Source organism: Drosophila tropicalis, unplaced genomic scaffold, assembly GCF_018151085.1.
Source record: "Drosophila tropicalis isolate 14030-0801.00 unplaced genomic scaffold, ASM1815108v1 contig_109, whole genome shotgun sequence".
NCBI lineage: Eukaryota > Metazoa > Arthropoda > Insecta > Diptera > Drosophilidae > Drosophila > Drosophila tropicalis.
Genome location: NW_027172455.1, coordinates 336,945 through 357,494, shown reverse-complemented (window position 1 = coordinate 357,494; position 20,550 = coordinate 336,945). Strand labels below are relative to the sequence as shown.

Genomic DNA, 20,550 nt, shown 5'->3' with positions numbered 1-20,550 from the left:
TTAATACTTTAGAGAGCAGAAGGTTTTTGACGCAAAACTTTCGTTTAATCCTTATTTATTTTCATTTGTCAATACAGCATGTAGTCTTCTTGGCTTCATAAAACATTGGGCCTAAGGATTTTATGGTTTAATTTAATTCGATCATCTCGAGAATATTGCTTGCCAGTGTGGAACTCTCAATATGATGTTCACCAACCTAGTATTAAATCCGTAAGAAGGCAATTCCTCAAGTTCGAGTTACACAGTCTTAATGGGCACCCGAGTCTTTGCCCACCTTCTGATTCTGGCAGGCTTCTTCTTAATAGTCTTTCTTTACTTTGCCATCTCAGTATAACTTGAGATCTGTTTTTCCGATAAAATTTAAATTTTTCTTAAACTCAAACTTGTTAGCAGACAGAAAAACAGATAGGCTTTAACATGGGGAAAAAATTTTGAGTCTTTAAAGAAATGGCAAAAGGACCAAATTAAATTAATTTAAAAATCAAATCAAATATTAAAAATACTTAATGTTGCTGTCAAAAAATTTTTTAGTTAACGTTTGAAGATGTTTGTAAAAAGTTAGAGGATCATGGTGAGCTTACAATTTGTTAATGTAATAAAACTTAATTTACGAATCTTCTCAGTGAGACAGCACTAAAATTTGTTTTTGAAACTTAGTATAAACCAAAGAACGGTTTTTTAATAGTTTTCTTAAAAAAAAAAAATTATTAACGACATCAATCATTTTTTCGTTAGATAGTGTGGTATTAACATTATGAAATTTATTTGAGTAATATACGTACTTTATCAGTTCAAAAAGCTTTGTATCAGATACTTTAATATTTCTGGCAAGATTCCAGCTTAAATGAACCATGGGAACAATGCTTTTAAAGTTTTGCAATTTATTCCACTCATATCGTTCAACAGCAAGAGAATACTGGCGTGCTGTCAACGGGCCAACATTCCACGCAATGTTATTACACCAGCCAATCGACTGTACCCAATGTACACACCTAAAATGAAAACAAAAAACATATTAACTGTGCATATAAAAGGTTTTTTTGGGTAATGTGGTCTCAGAAATAAGGTTATAATTGTTCTGGTTCACATATGCAGTATGTGTGCCCACCCAAATCTGCAACGTATGTCTCTCTTGGACCTAGCAGGAACGAATTTCAACCGGGCCCGCTGAAATTAATATACCTTTTTTGCAAGTGTATAAAAAAAAGGAAGTGTATTTTGATGGACTTCGATCAAAAGCGGACTGAAAATGGCGAAGTTATTCGTTTCTTATGTGACGGCAAAAAACTGAACACCGGAGTCGGCGACACGACTTACATTATTATATTGGTGGACGTTAACGATACTATGCGCAGTACGTTCAAGTGGCCCCTACGATACCAGGACAAAGATTGTTACGAGCGAGACAAAGCAGATAGCTGCCCTCCTCCATCCCGACCGACCGAGGGGTGCAGCCGTATTACGCACGGCACGAATCGCGACAATACACTCGGACAAATACACAATAGAAATGAAGTGAGCGTGTCAAAATTTTTAAATAGCCAATATCTGCGAGTCTATTAAGCTAGTCTACATACCAAATTTAATGTCGGTAGCTGTCATAGTTTTTAAGAAAATCTGTTTTATGTAAATTCAGGGGCGGAAGGGGGCGTGGCAAAATGTTTGAACAATTAGTTTCTGCGCGCTAACTAACTGTTTTTTTTGCGCTTATCAATTTTTATTTTTTTCTCTCGATTAAATACTTTTACAAATTTCTTAAATTCATTATCGGTTTAATTAATAATAATTTCAACATCCGAATTTTATTTTCATTTCGCGAATTCTTGCTGTCGCTTTTGTTTAAATTTAAATAAAATCAAAACTTACAACAATACTTGCATTAGCGGTGTTGTTGTTTTGCTTATCTCTTTTGCGTTTGTGTCTTTACCGTTTTAACTAACTCTCGCGCTCTTGCGTACAAATTGTTGTTGCATGTGTTCAATTTGACGCGCTCTCCCGCTCTTTCCTATTCTTGATTGATTTGCGCTCTCGTCTTTTGCCTACCCGCGACTCTGTGATACGTGTTTTTGTTTTTGTGCTTTCATCTCTTTTTATTCTCTAGTTGTGAAGGCTTACTCTGCACATTAACCCTTGTGTCAGAACTGGCCAGTATATTCTTATACACAGAATTTTAACCCTTAGAATTTTTATTTTTTATTTTTTGTATTTCCTTTTTTAATTAAATTAAACTTTTTGATAAAATGGTTGTCTGCTCAAAAAATAATTGCATAGTTGCCACTAATGCGGTTGACTCCCATGATTATATTCTGTGTTGGTTGTGTGACAATGCGGTTCACGTTAAGTGTGTAGGTTACACAGGCAGAATCAAGGAGTCTATTGCTAAAGGTGGTGGCTTAAAATATGGATGTGATGCTTGAGGTCGAGAATGAGATGCGCTCTTTCATGAGGCGGACTAGAGATAGTTTTGACACTTTAAGGGCAGGTTTTAACAAACTCCAAGCGGAGTTTACTGCGGTGGAGACTCAGTTCAGAAGCTTGTCGCTTATGAATGAGTCTCTGAAACGCAAAAGAACCAGTCCTTGAGGTGTTTCTTTATCTGTTGATCCGCCAGCATCTCTTATCGTTCCCGACCGGTCTCATGCACCGTCCACTTCTAATGTACAGCAATTGATTTCGTTTAAGAGCCCTGTTGTGAATGCTATTAGTAAGGAATTACCGGTATCACCTGGGAATGATATCTTAAAAACGAAGCCTATTGTAGTGTCTGATGTGTCCGGGCAACTACCCATTCCAATGGAAATTGCCGATAGTTCTAAAAGTATCGAGGGCCTTGTAAACAAGTTAACTGCTGCAGTGGGTGACTTGTCCAACGTTACTGCTGCGGCTGACGCTTCGGGACCGCGGCCTCTCGTTGGCATACCACCAAAGAAACATATATTTGTTTCTAGGCTAGACCCTGTTGTCACATCTGATGATGTAATAGCCTATATTCGGAAGAAAGTTAACGTCTCGAATATTGCGGTGGAGAAGTTTAAATTTTCTTATTCTCGGGACATTTCGTCCTTTAAAATTTGTGTTTCTGCCAATATCTTCGACACTATATGTCGAGAAGATTTTTGGCCAAAACATATAATAGTTAAGGAATATACTGTAAAAAAGAAAAATCGGCAAACCGATTCGCTTGCCAACAACAACTAACACTATTCCTGCCACATCAGCATCTGCTGGTGTGTCAAAAAACTAGCTTCGTCCCTTAACCTGGGTTACCAGAACGTTAGAGGACTGAAATCTAAACTTTCTAATCTCTATGTAGATAGTCATTCTTTTGAACATAACATTCTAGCTTTTACAGAGACGTGGCTAAAACCTGATATTGCTGATGCATCGGTTTATTCCTCAAACTTTTCTATATTCAGACGTGACCGGATTTCTCGCATAGGTGGTGGCGTTCTGATAGCTGTTGATGCTGCTTTATCATCTGAAATGATTCAATTTTCTAGTACCCAGGAGATTGAGTTTGTCGGTGTTAAAGTAAATTTTAAATCTTTTAATGCTTTCATTACTTGTTCCTATATTCCACCATTGTCAGACATGGTGGTATATTTAAATCATTTAGAGGCAATTCAGTCTGTCTCCTCCTTAGTTTCCAGTCAAGACTTGCTCATAGTTGTAGGTGATTTTAATTTACCCGCTTTAGCAATCTACCACGTTGCTGCCCTCTTTGTCACATGACTTCATTGATGGCCTTCTAGGCTTATCTTTATCCCAAGTCAATCCTGTCTTAAATTCTAATGGAAAATCGTTAGATCTTATTTTTGTATTGGATTCTTCTTATTGTGAGGTTTCTAGGATCGAACCATTTGTTCTTCCAGAAGACAAATTTCATCCTACATTAAATTTAAAAATTGATTTGCCCTTGCTTTCACCATTACTTGGTTCAAATCAGTTACCTCTAACTAGGTGCTTTTGTAAGACTGACTTTGCCAGCCTTAATGAAAACATTGCTACTACCGATTGGTCTTATCTGTACAATTGTAGAGATATGAACTCAGCTGTTCGTTTTTTCTATGATACTCTGAATTCACTCTTTGATATTTGTGTGCCTTTCGGTAGGCTGGAGCGGCATAACAAACCTCCCTGGTTCTCTCGTGAGTTATCCAATTTGAAAAATGTGAAGACACGGTATTATAAGAAGTTTCAAAAAACACGTCGTTCATCAGATTATGCTCTGTATACAGTCGCTCGTTCAAAGTTCATGATGCTTAATACACAATGCTATAAGAATTATCTTCAGCGGTGTAAGCTTCAGTTTTCTTCTGACCCTAAACAATTTTATAACTTTGTTAATTCTAAACGTAAGACCTCTGTGCACCCATCTTTTTTGTCTTTTCAAAATAAAAAAGCGAGCACTGATCAGGCAATTGCCGATATGTTTGCGAATTTTTTCAAAACAACCTATTCCTCAACGGAATATCGAGCAAGTCCGTATCCTTATCATTTAGAAAAAGCTAATTGCATTTTCAATCCAGTGATTGATGAAAGTTCTCTTCTTAGCGAACTTAAACTAGTTAAACCTAATTATTCTCCGGGGCCAGATGGTCTTCCTGGATGTGTACTCAGGTTCTGTGCAAACGCATTATGTAAACCCATTTTAAAATTGTTTTTATTGTCTGTCGAATCTTCCTCTTTTCCACATATTTGAAAGGATTTGTATATCATTCCTCTGCATAAAAACGGCAAAAAAGAAGCCGAAGCCTCTAACTATAGGGGTATCTCAAAATTGTCCGCTATTCCGAAAGCTTTTGAGAAAATTTTAACTTCGCAATTGCAACATTTTTGCAGCTCTATTATTTCGCTATCCCAACATGGGTTTGTGAAACGTAGATCTACAACCACTAACCTTTTAGAATTTACATCAATAATTATCAAGGGGTTCAAAAATGGTAAGCAAACTGATGTAATATATACCTACTGACTTTAGCAAAGCCTTTGATTCCGTTAATCATACCCTATTACTTTCTAAGCTGAGCGACATTGGGTTTCCACCGCTTTTCCTTTCTTGGGTTCGAGAATATTTAACAAATAGAAAACAGAAGGTACTTTTTAAGTCTTCTTTTTCCGCTTCCATTCCTGTGACTTCTGGTGTACCTCAAGGTAGTCATTTTGGCCCTCTGCTCTTCACACTATTTATTAACGATCTTCCATCAGTCATTGTTCATTCGCGCGTGCTAATGTATGCTGACGATGTCAAACTTTGTCTTACTCATAAAGATACAGATTCAATTAGTCGGCTACAAGCTGATCTTAAAAACTTTCAATCCTGGTACCAGTTTAATCTACTAAATCTTAACACTACCAAATGTAAGGTAATGACTTTTTTCCGTAACTCTCCTCAACTGGTCACTTATTTTCTAAACAATAGCCCTTTAGAACGTTTAAATAATATAAATGATTTGGGCGTACTTATGGACCATAAGTTAAATTTTAACACCCACATTTCCACCACGGTCGCAAAGGCCATGAGTGTCCTGGGTTTCATTAAAAGATGGTCAATAGAATTTGATGACCCCTATACAACTAAAGTTCTTTTTACTTCGCTTGTCCGTCCTATTTTAGAGTATGGATCTTGCATTTGGTCACCTCAATATGAGTCGCACCAGATTAGACTTGAATCCGTTCAAAAGCAGTTCTTGTTATTTGCTCTTCGTGGCTTAAGCTGGGATCGCAATGTCAATTTGCCTTCGTATTCTAGTAGACTTCTCTTGATTAACCTTCCATTCCTAACTAACCGTAGAATTGTGCTTGGTGTCATTTTTATGCACAAGCTCCTAATTGGTGATATCGACTCGCCTGAGTTATTAGCTGAGGTGAATCTGTCGGTACCATGTAGACGGAGTAGACATCCTTTGATACCTTTATCCCTTAGTCGTTGTTCTTCTAACTATGCTATGCATGAACCTTTTAGGGTCCTCTGCTCTGATAACAACCTTCTATTCCCTGTAATCGGCTCAGAGTTTTCTATTAATATGCTTAAAACATCTATCCTATCCCATTTAGTTAATAGATAGCTGTAGTATTATTTGTTTGTCTGTTTTTTTCTATTGTATAGTTGTCCACGCGATTCGTGCCTTGCGTTATACGGCTGCACCCCTCGGTCGGTCGGGTGGGAGGTGGGCAGTTATCTGCGTGGGCTCGCGCGTAACAGGCTATGTCCTGGTGTCGTAGGGGCCACTTGAACGTACTGCGCATAGTATCGTCAACGTCCGCTAAGGGGAAAAAAAAAAAGGGGTCCTTCTGCCTGTTACATACATTTTGGCCACTTTAATATACCATTTCACTCTATGGGTGTTTGGTATAAAAAAGAAACAAAATGGCTGTAGAACTTACCGAAGCCCACCTCAATCAAGCACTGTGTTCGTAAAGACAGGTGGCAAACTATGATGGAGCACCAGAGAATCTGACGTCATTCATAAGGATAGATTTCATTATGCACTTATATCCAACCCATGATATAAGGCAACATAACATATTGTTCAGTGCAATCGAGATGCAGCTCAATGGAGAGGCACAACGGCGCTCACAAATTGAACAACCCAACACCTGGCCGGAACTAAGGTCACTCCTCATCAATGGATTGAGGACGCAGACCCCCTGTGAGGAACTTCTTCGACGGCTCTACAACACCAGCTATACAGGAAACCTTCGTAAGTTTGTAACAGAATTAGAAGATAAGTCCTATATTATCACAAACAAAGTCTAGAAAACGATGCAAATAACAGCATTCTTTATACAAATGCTTCAAATAACACTGTAAAAGATGTAATAAACAAAAAATTACGCGATAAATTACAATGTGCAACACCAAATCAAACCGCACCGGACCTTTTTTTTCTGAAAGTTCATGTATTGAATGGCAAAACCCTCTTTGGGTTTTTCAAAGTCAGCTCGTTTTTTTTTTATAGCGAGTTGAAATTTTTCATTTTGGGGGTATTTTTTGTATGTCATCTGAGCTAAATAAGACTTATAAATCGATTTCTTCTTCATGAATACGACTTAAATCATCCTCATTTATTGTAGAAATATTGTTAATGGTTAAATAAATTCATTTTAAGAATGTTATATAACCCAAAATGACTTTTTCAGCTACAGTTCTAGAAAACTTACAATTAAGCCCTTTTTCAGAGTAGTTTTGGAATTATTTTTAATTTATAACTATTTTTTGATAGAATAATATCAAGATTAATTTAAAACAACAAATATATTTTTAAATATGGAAAATTAGAAACGAGTTTTTTTTTGGTTGTGGTTCATTTCCTTTATCAAGATCAAAGTAATCCGATTCGCCACTAGCCAACGGCCAATTCTGCCCCTATGGATAGCATAAATAATAGTAAAATACGTTCATACGCATATTTTGCATGTTTCTAGTCCGATTTCAATTAAATTTGGTAGTTTGGTAGAAATAGATAAGATTAATTAGTCTTTAAATGCGATAGTCAAAAACTACAGAAGGAAATCGTTTTTTTTTTTTTTAAATTATGGAGGCGGAAATGGGCGTGGCAAAATATGAAAATATATGTATATACTTTGCGCGCATACTAAGCCAGTGTACATACTAAATTTGGTGACTTTAGCTTTGTTAGTTTTTGATAAAATCAGTTTTGTTTAATTTGCGGGGGCGGAAGTGGGCGTGGCAAAATTTTTAAATAGCCAATATCTGCGCGTCCATTAAGCTAGTCTGCATACCAAATTTAATGTCGGTAGCTGTCATAGTTTTTAAGAAAATCAGTTTTATGTAAATACCGGGAGCGGAAGTGGGCGTGGCAAAAAGTTTAAACAATTAGTTTCTGCGCGCTAACTAAACGAGTATATAAACCAAATTTGGGGGGGCGTTGCCAAAATTCCAATTAACTCTATACATTTACATACTACACGAGTATACATACCAAATTTGGTGGCTCTAGTTTTTATAGTCTCCAAGATCTGCGTGTTCATACAGACGGATGGACAGACGGACATGGCTAGATCGACTTGGCTGTTGATCCTGATCAAGAATATATATACTTTATAGGGTCCTTCTGCCTGTTACATACATTTTGGCGACTTTAATATACCGTTTCACCCTATGGGTGCATTTTATAAAAGCAGACAAACAAATAATACTATAGCTATCTATTAACTAAATAGAAAAGGATAGAGTTTTTAAGTATATACATAATTCTACGATTAATTAAGGAAGGTTAAGCTTTCTGCTCTCTGACGTGACGGTCGTATTTTTGCATAGCTCCTGAGTTTTTATCAATATTTATTGTTTTTTCTCAATTTTTAATTGTGCTTAGTTTGTTTACACTTTCGCTGGTGTTGTTCGCTTGACTCCCTTGTGTTTTATTTCCATAATTCGCCAAATTAATCAGTTTAAACAGTTTTTTCTTTTTCGTGATTAGTGTTTGGCGCATTTGCTTCTGCAGTTGCTCCCCTTATCGCCTCCATCATACCATCAGTGCTAGTGGCTTTGTTGTTCTCTCTGCTTTGTGCTTGTGCTCAGCTTCTCTCCCGCGTAATCACTTTTGTAAGGCCGCCTCTCTGTTGTGCTGTGCACTCTAGCTGTCTCTTTGTTTTATTTGTAATTATTGATTTTTTATCAATAATAATCTTTGTGCTGTGTATTTAAATTTTTTTATATATTCTTATATATATATATTTTTTTTTCTTTTTTTGCCTTGTGTTTCTTTAGACTTTTCAATGGCTTGTTGTCTACCTAATTGCAAGCATTCTGATCGTTTTGATGATCAGTATAGAGCAATATCTTGTTGGCTCTGCGATAATCTTATTCACTTAAAATGTGCTGGCCTCAATGGCCGCGACTACGACAAATTTTCTGATTTGTCTGTGTCTAAGCCTGAGCTTGGCTTAATGCGCTGGACCTGCCCATCTTGTGCCAGCCAGCAGCTTGATTTTAGCCGCATGTATAGGGATCTTCGTTTAAAGTTTCTTTCTTTAAACAAACTGGCCAAACAGCTGTCTATCGAGTGTGACTCTAGCGTTCATTTATTGTCGCAATTCAAGTTTGTTCCACCTTCTGAGAAATTGCGCAAGAAATGTACCCTTGAGTTGCCTCGTAAGCAGTCGCCAGCTCTCTCTATTACGTCATCTCACATTTTACTTTCGCCTACACCATCTTCTTGTCCCTCTTTATGCTCTTCTTTTCAGATTGAAGTACCCATTACAAGCCCTGGTGTACCTCAATCTATCCCCCACGGGAACTCTGATCAATCACAGGATCATGCTGGCTCTCAATCACTTGCGGATCCCAATGCTCCTCCGCCTCCACTAACTGTAGTGCCTCATCGCAAACAATTATTTATTTCTAGGCTTGCTCCAGATACTTCTAAGTCGTCTGTGGCAGCTTACATTGGTAACATATGCCCTGCTAAGATTTTAATTCAAAAGTTTAAGTTTTCTAGGCCTCATGAAATCTCCTCTTTTAAAATTACTGTACCAAATGAGTACTTCTCAGCTATGGTTGACCCTAATTTTTGGCCAGAGGGCCTAGTTGTACACGAGTTTGCGCCCAATAAGCGCTCTCGTCGGTTGCCTGTCCACCTTCCTAATTTATCTTCTGCTTCAAAAAGTTTTTTGAATAACGTCGAGTCTTTGCATTCATTATCAAAATGTAAGAGGACTTCTTACCAAGCTATAATTGGATAATGAAATTCTTTCTAATAACTTTATTTTTTATAGGCTTGATCGTGTTGGTCGTCGTGGCGGTGGAGTACTCATTGCTGTCAACTCGCGTCTTTGTTTAAGTGTGGTGCCGATTGATCTCCCCTTAGGTGTTAAGTTTATTTGCGTCGAAGTTACATGTTCTAACTTTAGCCTCTTGTTCATATATTCCTCCAGCTTCCGATATCATGATCTACGTGCACCATGCTGATGCTTTACGAACTATTTTTGGTCGTCTTAAAGATCGTGATTTCCTTATAGTTTTAGGTGATTTTAACTTGCCTAATATTTCTTGGCTTGTTGATGATAATCTATCTTTCTTAATTCCTTCATCTCAACATGTTTTTCTAGATAGCCTACTTGAATGTCCACTATATCAGTTGAATTCTTTCCTTAACTCTTTTAAAAGAATCCTTGATCTTGTTTTTGTCTCTGATCACACTGTTAGTGCTGTATCACAAACACAGCCACTAGTGAAACCTGAAGATCCCTTTAACCCTACCATTGAAGTTACTATTTCTTACAATTCCGTTACTAATTCATTTAATAACATCTCAAATTCTCGTCGTAGATGTTTTCGTAAAACAAATTTCAATCTTCTTAACAGCCTTATTTTCTCTTTTGATTGGTCATTTCTTTTTGAGTGCTGCGATATAGATTGTGCAGTTAAGTTTTTCTACTCTGCTCTTAATTCTCTAATTGATAAATGCGTTCCTTATGTGAATGTCTCTACCGTCTCCAGCTCACCAGTCTGGTTCACACGTAGGTTCTCTAATCTCCGTAACATTAAATCGAGATATTTTAAAAGATTAAAAAAAACTGGTTCGCGACATGACTATGCAAATTATTGTATAGCCAAATCTCAATTTTGTCTTTTAAATAGTCAATGCTACAACAATTATCTCGTTCGCTGTAAGGTTGAATTTTATAAGAACCCCAAAAGATTTTACAACTTTGTCAATTCCAAAAGACGCTCTAATGTACTACCTTCCACCTTCAGACTTAATGACCAGACTGCTAATAATGATTGAGATATTGCAGATCTGTTTGCTAAATTTTTTCAACTACTGTTTCGGATCCCACACCCTATCCCTTTTCAATCCCACATTTAAATTTGATATTTTTTCCTATTATTACCGAGGACTGTTTTATCTCTAGCTTGTCATCTATGACGTCTTCCTTCGTTCCCGGGCCTGATAATTTACTTAGTTGCATCCTTAAAATCTGTTCGATTTCCCTATCTAAGCCTTTATCTCGGTTATTCTACCAGATCCGTTATTTCTCTTTGTCAGCATGGCTTCATGAAAGGTCGTTCGTCGCTTACCAACCTTTTAGAATTAACTACCCTTGTACATCATGGCTTCTGATGTTATTTATACTGTCTTTAGTAAGGCTTTTGATACGGTTGATCATTTTATGCTTCTCGCGAAACTTAACATCATGGATTTTTTCCCAAAACTATTGGTTTGATTAATGTCGTATCTTATTGGCAGAAACCAAAAGGTGTTTTTTCGTTCCTCGATATCTAAAACTGTTCTAGTTACGTCAGGTGTACCCCAAGGCAGTCATCTGGGCCCACTTTTATTTACATTGTTTATAAATGATTTGCCTTTGGCCTTGGCTCATTTACGCGTGCTCATGTTTGCGGATGACATCAAGATTTGTTATTCCTAAAATGATCCTTCTTTCCAACAGCACTTGCAATCAGCTCTCGATGCGTTCTGTGATTGGTTCCACGTTAATAAATTACACCTTAATGCCTCTAAGTGTTCTTTTATGACTTTCAGATTGTGTACCATCATTCAAAGTCTTAGGCGTTATGTCTGACCCTAAACTTTCATTTAATGTTCATATTTCTTCAATTGTCAATAGAGCATGCAGCCTTCTTGGCTTCATTAAACGTTGGGCCAAAGAATTTGATGATCCCTATGTAACAAAGGTTTTATACACTTCGTTAGTTCGCCCTACTCTAGAATATTGCTCGCCAGTGTGGAACCCGCAGTATGATGTTCACCAGCGTAGTATTGAATCGGTACAGAAGCAATTCATTAAGATTGCGCTACGCGGTCTAAATTGGGACCCGGGTCTTCGCCTACCTTCTTATTCTGACAGACTTCTTCTTATTAATCTTCCTTCACTATATAACCGTAGGCTTGTTTTTGGCATTCTCTTTCTCCATAAACTAGTCAACGGCGAAGTCATTTCTACCAATTTACTAGATACGCTATATTTTTGTGTTCCCTCACGTCGGACCAGAAACTTTTTTCCTATTCACCTTAGTAGATGTCTGACTAACTACTCTCTTCACGAACCTTTTCGTGTTCTTTGCCAATCTTTTAACAACCTTTCTCACCTTATCTCTCTTCATCTTTCTGTCACTTCTCTTCGCGCTAAACTTTTTAATCATCTACAGCGAAACCAATGAAAATATTCTGGACTTGGATTGGCTGCAACTCATCCCTGACCACATTGGCTGTGAATCGGGGCACAGCTGGCACCTTGTGCAAATAAAACACCTCCACCGGGTCGGGGATGTTTAGTTGTGGATAAAGCTAAGCTACCTTCTTCATTTAATTACTATCTGTCTTTAGCTTAAGCTTTTTCGTCGACTGCTGTGTTAGTTGACGTAAATAAGTAAATAAATAAATAAAAGAAGTCTGCTAGAATACGAAGGCAAATTGACATTGCGATTCCAGCTTAAGCCACAGAGCAAACAGAAAGAACTGCTTTTGACCAAACGTAAAATCCAGACTCTTAAATAGGACAAGAGAAGTAAAAAGAACTTCAGTTGTTTAAGGATAGTCAAATTCTGTTGACCATCTTTTAATGGAACCGAGAACACTCATGGCCTTTGCGACCTAGTGGAAACATGGGTGTTAAAATTTTACTATTGGCCCATAAGTACGCTAAAATCATTCAAATTATTTAGACGTTCTAAAGGACTATTGTTTTGAATAAAGGTGACCAATTAAGGAGAGTGACGATGAAAAGTCATTACCTTACATTTTGTAAAGTTAAGATTTAATAGATTAAACTGGCACCAGGATTGAACGTTTTTAAATGAAATAATATGAATCTATTTCTTTATAAGTGAAACAACGCTTGACATCGTCAGCATACAAAAGATTGAAAAAAAATACTCAAAGAAAATTTACAAAGAGATTTAAAAGACAACCAGAGGGCCGGGGCGAAAAAACGGCCTACAATGTTACTGTTTTCCACCCATCGTTCCTATGAGAGCTATATGATATAGTCACCCGACCTTTATCAAATTCGGCACAGTCATTAACAGATATGTTAAACGAACAAATGTTTAATTTGAAAGCAATCGCGTTAGAGTAACTGTTTTCGACCGATCGTTCCTATGGGAGCTATATGATATAGTCACCCGATCTTGGCACAGTGGCGAATTCAGCATAGCCGTTTATAGGCGTAATAAACTCTCTAATATTAAGTTTAACGACAATAGCTCTGAAAATAAAGAAGATATTGAGAAAAGTCACTCTTCGTGATTTTGGCGTTTGTATGGGAGCTATATAATATGGTGAATCCGAGATATACAACCCATACAAGCCCACATTCAAAATTTCAGCTCTGTATCTCTAACGGTCTAGGAGGAGTTTGCGTTGATCCAGACGAACGGACGGACGGACATGGCTATTTGAACTCGTCTCGTCATGCTGATCAAGAATATACACACGTTATATTGTCGGAAATGCTTCCTTTACACTTCTGACCAAAATTAATATACCCTTTTTGCAAGGGTATAAAGATCTAAAAATAAATGCTAGACAACGTTTGGAATACTCTAGTGCGCGTGCGTTAGGTGTATCAGATGGTAAGATATACATCTTAAATATTGTGTAATTTAGGTGATGGCTTTCGGGAGTATGCCCAGTCATTAATTGATATTGTCGCAAACTAAGGCCATTAAACCTTTGCAAGTCTGGTTGTATCCCGGAAGAAGTTCAGAACGACAGTTATAACGGATGAAGACTTTAAATTAAAGGTCAACTAAAGGAAAATTTAAGGATCATCTTGCGTTTACTACAGATATGTGGACCGACAAATTCACCCAGAGAAGTTTTACATCATTAAATGGGCATTAAATTAACTAAGAAAAAGTGAAACCGTGCATTTAAGCCGACTCAGACACAATTTTCCAAAGGAAAAGGCAACACAAAAATGTAAGTAGGTTTTCTGTATAGCTATTTCAAGAACCACCAAGCTCTATCATCAGCAGATTTTGCTAAAAAAAAAAAACTCCAGAATTGCATTAGCCATACCATGTTTTTAACGCTAAAACTAGTTGGGGATTGCAACTAAATAAGAGGAGGATTACAAACTAAAGCAAAAGCTCACAGTAATATGCAAATGAAAAGAAGAGTAAAAAAAGGGAAAATTTTGTTGTATTTAAAAACACAACAAAGACACAAAAAGGATCAAAAACTAAGCAGCGTAAAAACAAAATACTATGTGCGGCTTGAGCGAAAAATAGTAGTAATGCGAGAGCGCAAAAAAAGTTCGATGAGTGACAATATATTTAATGTATAAAATAAGTTAATATAAAATAATATGTTCAAAGCTAAAACCAGTTGGAAATCACAACTAAATTCGGTATGTTGTCTGTCGAAATGCCGAATACCCATAAAACTGAACGAGTTAGCGTAGTATGCTATGAAGTACACACATTTGGTCACATAAATTGAACAGTTATCGCAGGTGGTGCATGCATAGCAGACTTGGCAAAACAACTTATTTATAATAAAAAAATTTTTCATTAAAGTGTAATAGTATAGTTGTAATTACATCCTTTGCGGTTGTTCTGTGTATTAATAAATAAAAAGAATTGATACAACCTTTTCAGTTTTAAAAATATAATCGTTACTTACCCGGCGTTTACCCAAACTAAATCTCCTGGTTTTTGTATGAATCTGTAAACTGGTATGTTTTCTTTATACAAATCTTCTAATACAGGCCACCACGATCCATGTAAGTAACTAATGTTGTTCTTTTCACATAAATTATGAATTCCACCCCAGTAGGCATCGGGTACAGCAAACCATTCACAATCTCCGGGACCAATATTTATATTTATAGAACAAAAGTTGTTATTTTCTTGATGACCAGGAGTTCTGCTTCCAGGCACTTTCATATACAATTGAACAGTGTTCATACCCAAAATAACATGACCCACATGAGATAACATGTTGGCAGCTGATACAACTCGAGCGAAAGCTGGCAGTTTTTGAAGTTCACTTAATTGAGGCTTCCATTTTCGTTCATCAGATAAATCAACGTTTGTTCCAAATCTAAAAATACAAATTTAATTAACATTATTAACATTATGGCCTCAGTACATTTAAAATTCTTTGTTAAAAAATTTTCTAAGTGCGAATTCTGGAGGTAGCCGCAGACCTATCATTAGTGAGCAGAGCTCTCGGCGCGATACTACCGGAGCTCAAGCTCCCCTGTAGCATAATCCAAGTATCATCTATCGGCGCGGAACTACCAGAGATTTTAAGCTCCCCTCTAGCTTATGCCAAGTATCAGGCACGGAACTACTAGTTATTTTAAGGTCCCCTCTAGCCTAAGCCAAGTATCAGTTTTTCTATTCTCACGAAAAGTATCAGTTTTTCTATTCTCGCGAAAAGTATAAATTTGTAGTAGACTTCTTGGCCTCATTAGCGATATCGGTTGACATTATTATTTACTTCTTTACATTATTATTTATTTTTGGGCAACTTGTATTCATTTTATTATTTGCCTCACTAAGTAATCTCTCCACACAAACTTGCAACTCCGGGGCAATATAGCCAAGGTTCTTCATCCCCAGTGTCGCCTTTGTTGGCAGCTACCTCTGCAAGTTTTTGGGCGGGAAGGAAGGAGTGTCCCGAGATGAATATGATCCGAAAAGAGTTGTGTCAACAGCGTGGCGGCACTATTGGCGCTTTTGCAGAAAAATAATTGAATAGATATGATAATTACACATACATAATTGACATTTCATCATTCGTGTTAGACGAATCAATCAGCGCCTTTTTTGCAATACATGGTAGTGGAGCACAAACAGCAGCAGCGCACCCTGGCACCAGAGTGTCTCGAACCGGCCAAGACGAGGGCAATAGCACTAATAGTGAGAGCGGAGACTGTGAAGCAACAGCAGCAGCAGCATAGTGCAGACTGGTAAACAGTTCAAAACCAGCAAATGCGAATAGTACCAAATAAGTGACAAGCCGCTATTGACTGGTCATCATACTATGAGCAAGTAACGCCTTCAACACAGAGGACTGGGGCTGCATCCTGCGTTCAGTAAGTTGTCTGAAAGCACCATTATGCCTGCAAGACATTATGCGGCCCTATTTTGATGAAAAAGTCTGACGCTTCAACACAAAAGAGGGTTGCCGTCAGCAGCAGAACACCAAGGTAATTGGCTAGTACGTATTGTATTGCACCAGTAAAACAAATATATTTTAAATTTATAATAACAAATGCATTTATGTATATACATATAAAAAATTCTGTTCAAATCTTTTTTACAAACTGAGTATCTCGCTCACTCAAGCATATGGGCACCCTAGCGTCCCCACCAGCCAACGGCAAACTCCGGCTTTTCGGAAAAATGTTTATATGCTGTTTTTTGTCTGATTTGGATAAAATTTGGAAATGGATATTAATATTTCATTTAAGACAATTCCGTAATATAATCGAGTTTTCAAATTACGGGTGCGGAAGGGGGCGTGGCAAAATTTTTACAAAATTTGAGCAATTTATTAAGCAAATATGGAGTATCTAGCTAGGAGTCTTTGAGATAAAGGTTTTCTTAAATTGCGGAGGCGGAAAAGGCCTGCATACAAAATTTGATACCGATTAAGAATATACACTAGCCGGCATAAATATTTTGACGAAATCGTTTTGTGCCTCTTGAAGCTGCCTATGCGTATTACCGTTAAATAACGTTGCGAAAATGAATGTCAAAACAAAGAATCTACAGCTATGTGCATGCCAAATTTTAAGTTCTTTAGCTTTTGCATTCTCTTTCTGCTTATAAGAATGCAAGCGAACATCAAATTTCTGCGTGGCATAAGTATTTTGACGAAATCATTTTGCACATGTGATTTCAGTTTTGAGCGCGTTTGAACCAAAAGTCCAAACCAAAAGTCGTTTGAATTTAAATTTAATAAATATTTAAGATAGTGAATAAATAAAAATTTAGAAAGGCATATTGTAAGCCATGGGTAAAACCGCTGAATTACGTTTGGAGGTTAGATCGGTAATGGTAGCTAAGTTTCACGCCGGAAAAAAAATTGGACATTGCCAAAGAGTACCACGTGTCTCGACAAACGGTGCACTACCAAATAAATAAGGACAAAAGAATAACTCGTTAAAAAACTTTAAAATAATAGGCGCAAAACGGAAAACTACCCTGACTGATTACCGAGGGAATTAAAAAACCAAAACCAGTAGGGGCTAACTTCGACCGCGTCAAAGTTTGTATACCCTTGCAACTTTTATGGCAACTCTTTCCTTACCTATTATCCATCAATGTGGAAGAACGTTTTATCTAAAAAGGCTTATGTTTGCGAAAGAATGGTCTACAATCATAGGAAATAACGAAGATATTGATCATAGTCACTGTTTTCCACCGATCGTTCCTATGGGAGCTATATGATATTGTCATCCGATCTTGATTAAATTTGGCACAGTAGTTTATAGGCGTAATAAACTCTCTAATATTAGTTTCACGATAATATCACAGAAAATAACGAAGTTATTGAGAAAAGTCACTGTTCGTGACTTTGGGGTTTGTATGGGAGCTATATGATATAGTGGTCCGATCCGGCTGAATCCGAGAATACAACCCCTGCACCCCCTCTTGCGGTCTAGGAGTTTGCGTTGATCCAGACGGACGGACAGACGGACATGGCTATTTGAACTCGTCTCGTCGTGCTGATCAAGAATATATATACTTTGTACGGTCGGAGATGCTTCGTTCTATGCGTTGCACACTTCTGACCAAAATTAATATACCCTTTTTGCAAGGGTATAAAAACGTATTGCTGAAGCCTCAAAAAGCAGCCGATTTGATGAATTTGACAGCCAATAAGTCAATCAGCGAAATCAGAAATCCTTAAAAATTTAGTGGATTCTTTGCCGCGACGCCTCCAAGTCCGTCGTGATCGAGTTCGAGTGTTGTGGGAGAGGGTCGAGCAGTAATATGAGAAATGCGAGACACTCCCAGATAATAAACACGGTAGCCCTGAAAATTTAGACATACAAGCTAAATTTGACAAATGCTACCAAGTTTACGACCGATGCACGGCTCGATAAAGCGACCTTATCCACGAAGCGTCTGCTCCTACTCCTCCGAACCGAAATGGGTTTACCTCTGCAACAGCAGAAAGAGGCTGTCGACTGCCACCCATTGACACAGAAGTCTTTATGGGAGATTACCAAAAATGGCCTACGTTCCGTGACTTGTTTACCGCTATTTACATAAGCAATTCGCGAATTTCCCCCTTTGAAAAGCTGTACCATCTCCCAGCAAAAACGAGGGGTGAAGCCAACCTCATTGTAGCAAAATTCCCGCTTACAATTCAGAGCACTTCTTCAGCTGCCTCAAATTTCCCACGAGTCCGGAAAGGCATTACAAGATCACCAGAATGCCTGCAGCCCTCCATTTGTGCTTTTGAAACACTACGGCCTGCCAGTCACCACGTGGGGTGGCATGTTCGTATTTTTCTGTTTCATCAAATTGCCGAAAAACAACCTTTCACTGTGGGAACAATCTCTTGGCGATAAGACTGCCATTCCAGAGTGGCAAACGATGGACGATTTCCTCACCGAGCGGTTTCGTACGCTCAAAGCGGTTGAAAATACAGCTGAAATGGCTATTTCGGTTCCCACATCTAAACACCGCGATAGCCACTTCCAGTCACCCAAAAGGCTAATACATTTGAAGCCAAGGTGACATGTGATAACGCCAAAAACACTTTTCTCATTTTACATGTCTTGTGTTTGTTTTTAAATAAGACAAGAAAATATCTGTAGGTTTTGAGTTTTCTTTATTGAATAATTCTTAATTCTCTAACAATGGTTAAGTACAGCTAAGACCGCGTAGCTGCGCTGCCAGTGACGCCGGCAGAGGAACGGTCTGCTTATGTGCTCTACACTGACCGAAGCCGTCTCGACCCGTTTCCTGCTGCTTATTAGGACAAGCTCCGGCCAATCTGTGATAAGCTAGATCGCCTCATTTGCCAAAGCCTTTGCTTTCGCTACTTCTTATGCCACGACGACCAGAGCGACATCGTCACCATATCCAACAGTTTTGCAGCCAACCGGCAGGTTCAAGCGAAGGATTCCGTCATACGTAATGTTCCACAACAAGGGCCCCATATTGGAGCCTTGGTGTACCCCTGCAGAAATAGAATGTGTGGATTGGCCGTTTGTTGTACTGAAACAAATTTGCCTGTCCTTGAAGTAACTGCAAATTATTGCGTGGATATACGCATTTATTGTGTGGCTCCAAAAATGAGTGTGGGCGCAGCGCCATTGCCAGCTTTAGGGCCCGTTTGGGGATGGCATCTGGTCCTAGTGCTGTGAGGAATACAATACAATACAATTTACGATCAAACACAAGTATGGCCGGTCGAACCACAAGCAAACGCTGGCGATTTCGTCCAAGCAGGAAGATGCGTGGGAGGCGTAACGCATGCGAACCAAGCGGAGTAGAATCGTGCGAAACCGAAACCTGAGGAGAGTAAAAGTGAGGGCCAAGCATGATGCCGAAATGCTTGTGAAGCGGGGAGTAGGGGGAAGAGAATGAATGCGAGAACGATAACGGACGGTTTGTGGGTATGTGAGGGGAATATACAAGCCGAAAAGGGAGGGAAAAGCATTGGGGAATCCCTCTATCTGGTGGATAAATTATGCACGGTAGATCGCGATACAATTAAATCAACTACTAGTATTTAATAGAATAATCATGCTAAATAAGGTAAAACAATAAACTAGGCATAATTCAAGGAAAGGCATCAAGTCGTGATCAAGCAACAAGTTTCTTAAGGCCTTACAAGTAACCTTAAAAACTCATCAAGTGAAAAACAAGTCCTGAGAAAAGCATCAAGAAAAAAATCGGAGAACTGAGAAGGTCTAACGAGTAACCTTTCAAGTTTGTCAGATAACAATAAGTCCTTATAATAGGACCAAAACACCGTACCCAAGCAGTCACAAAGAGAGAAACGTCAAGCGGCTCCAGGACGATCCAGCACATTGGAATTCACGAGGATATATCCTACTGCCGAAATTCCAGGATCTATATATCCTGACGGCCACGGGATTCGTCCTGGAGTCAAAAGAGCACGCAAAGACCATCTCGCAGAAGCAGCAGAAGGGTGCTGAGGTGGAAATAAAATCCCTCGAGGATCAGGATACGCCAAAGAACGCGAACGAAAGGTTATAGGATCTATCCGAAGGCCTATCGACGTTCAGGAGACATTCTGAAGAGGGAGGTACAAATCGAGTATCGACGTTACGAACCTGAAGTGGTAACCAGCAGAGACACAAGAAGCAAAGGAAAGACCGGAGCAATGAGCAATGACAACAAATAGTCCACGCAGCCCAAGTTCGAGACTTCTCCAGAGAAACTACCTATCACTTATACCTAGCCGAGCCCAAAGATAATATAAATAAATACCTATTTTGAAACCATTAACAATACAAACGAGTTCTAATTTTTCCTGGGCAAAAAATCAATCTTGTTGTGCCGAACCTAACCCAAGAGATTTTAGAAATATCCCAACGGACGAGAAAGGATCTTGTGTGCTG

General features: G+C 38.3%; 1 protein-coding gene across 1 annotated transcript in view; it reads right to left on the bottom strand.

Annotated features, from left to right (window-relative positions):
• Utx (Utx histone demethylase) overlaps window positions 1–20,550 on the bottom strand; it is a gene marked incomplete at its 3' end in the record, with an annotated part of 233,247 nt that overhangs the window by 17,990 nt on the left and 194,707 nt on the right. The window contains exons 13-14 of the mRNA XM_068285047.1: window positions 14,616–15,035; window positions 783–992 (exon numbers count right to left, since the gene is read on the bottom strand). Coding sequence (XP_068141148.1) covers window positions 783–992; window positions 14,616–15,035 — 630 coding nt within the window. The remainder of the gene's footprint in view (window positions 1–782; window positions 993–14,615; window positions 15,036–20,550) is intronic.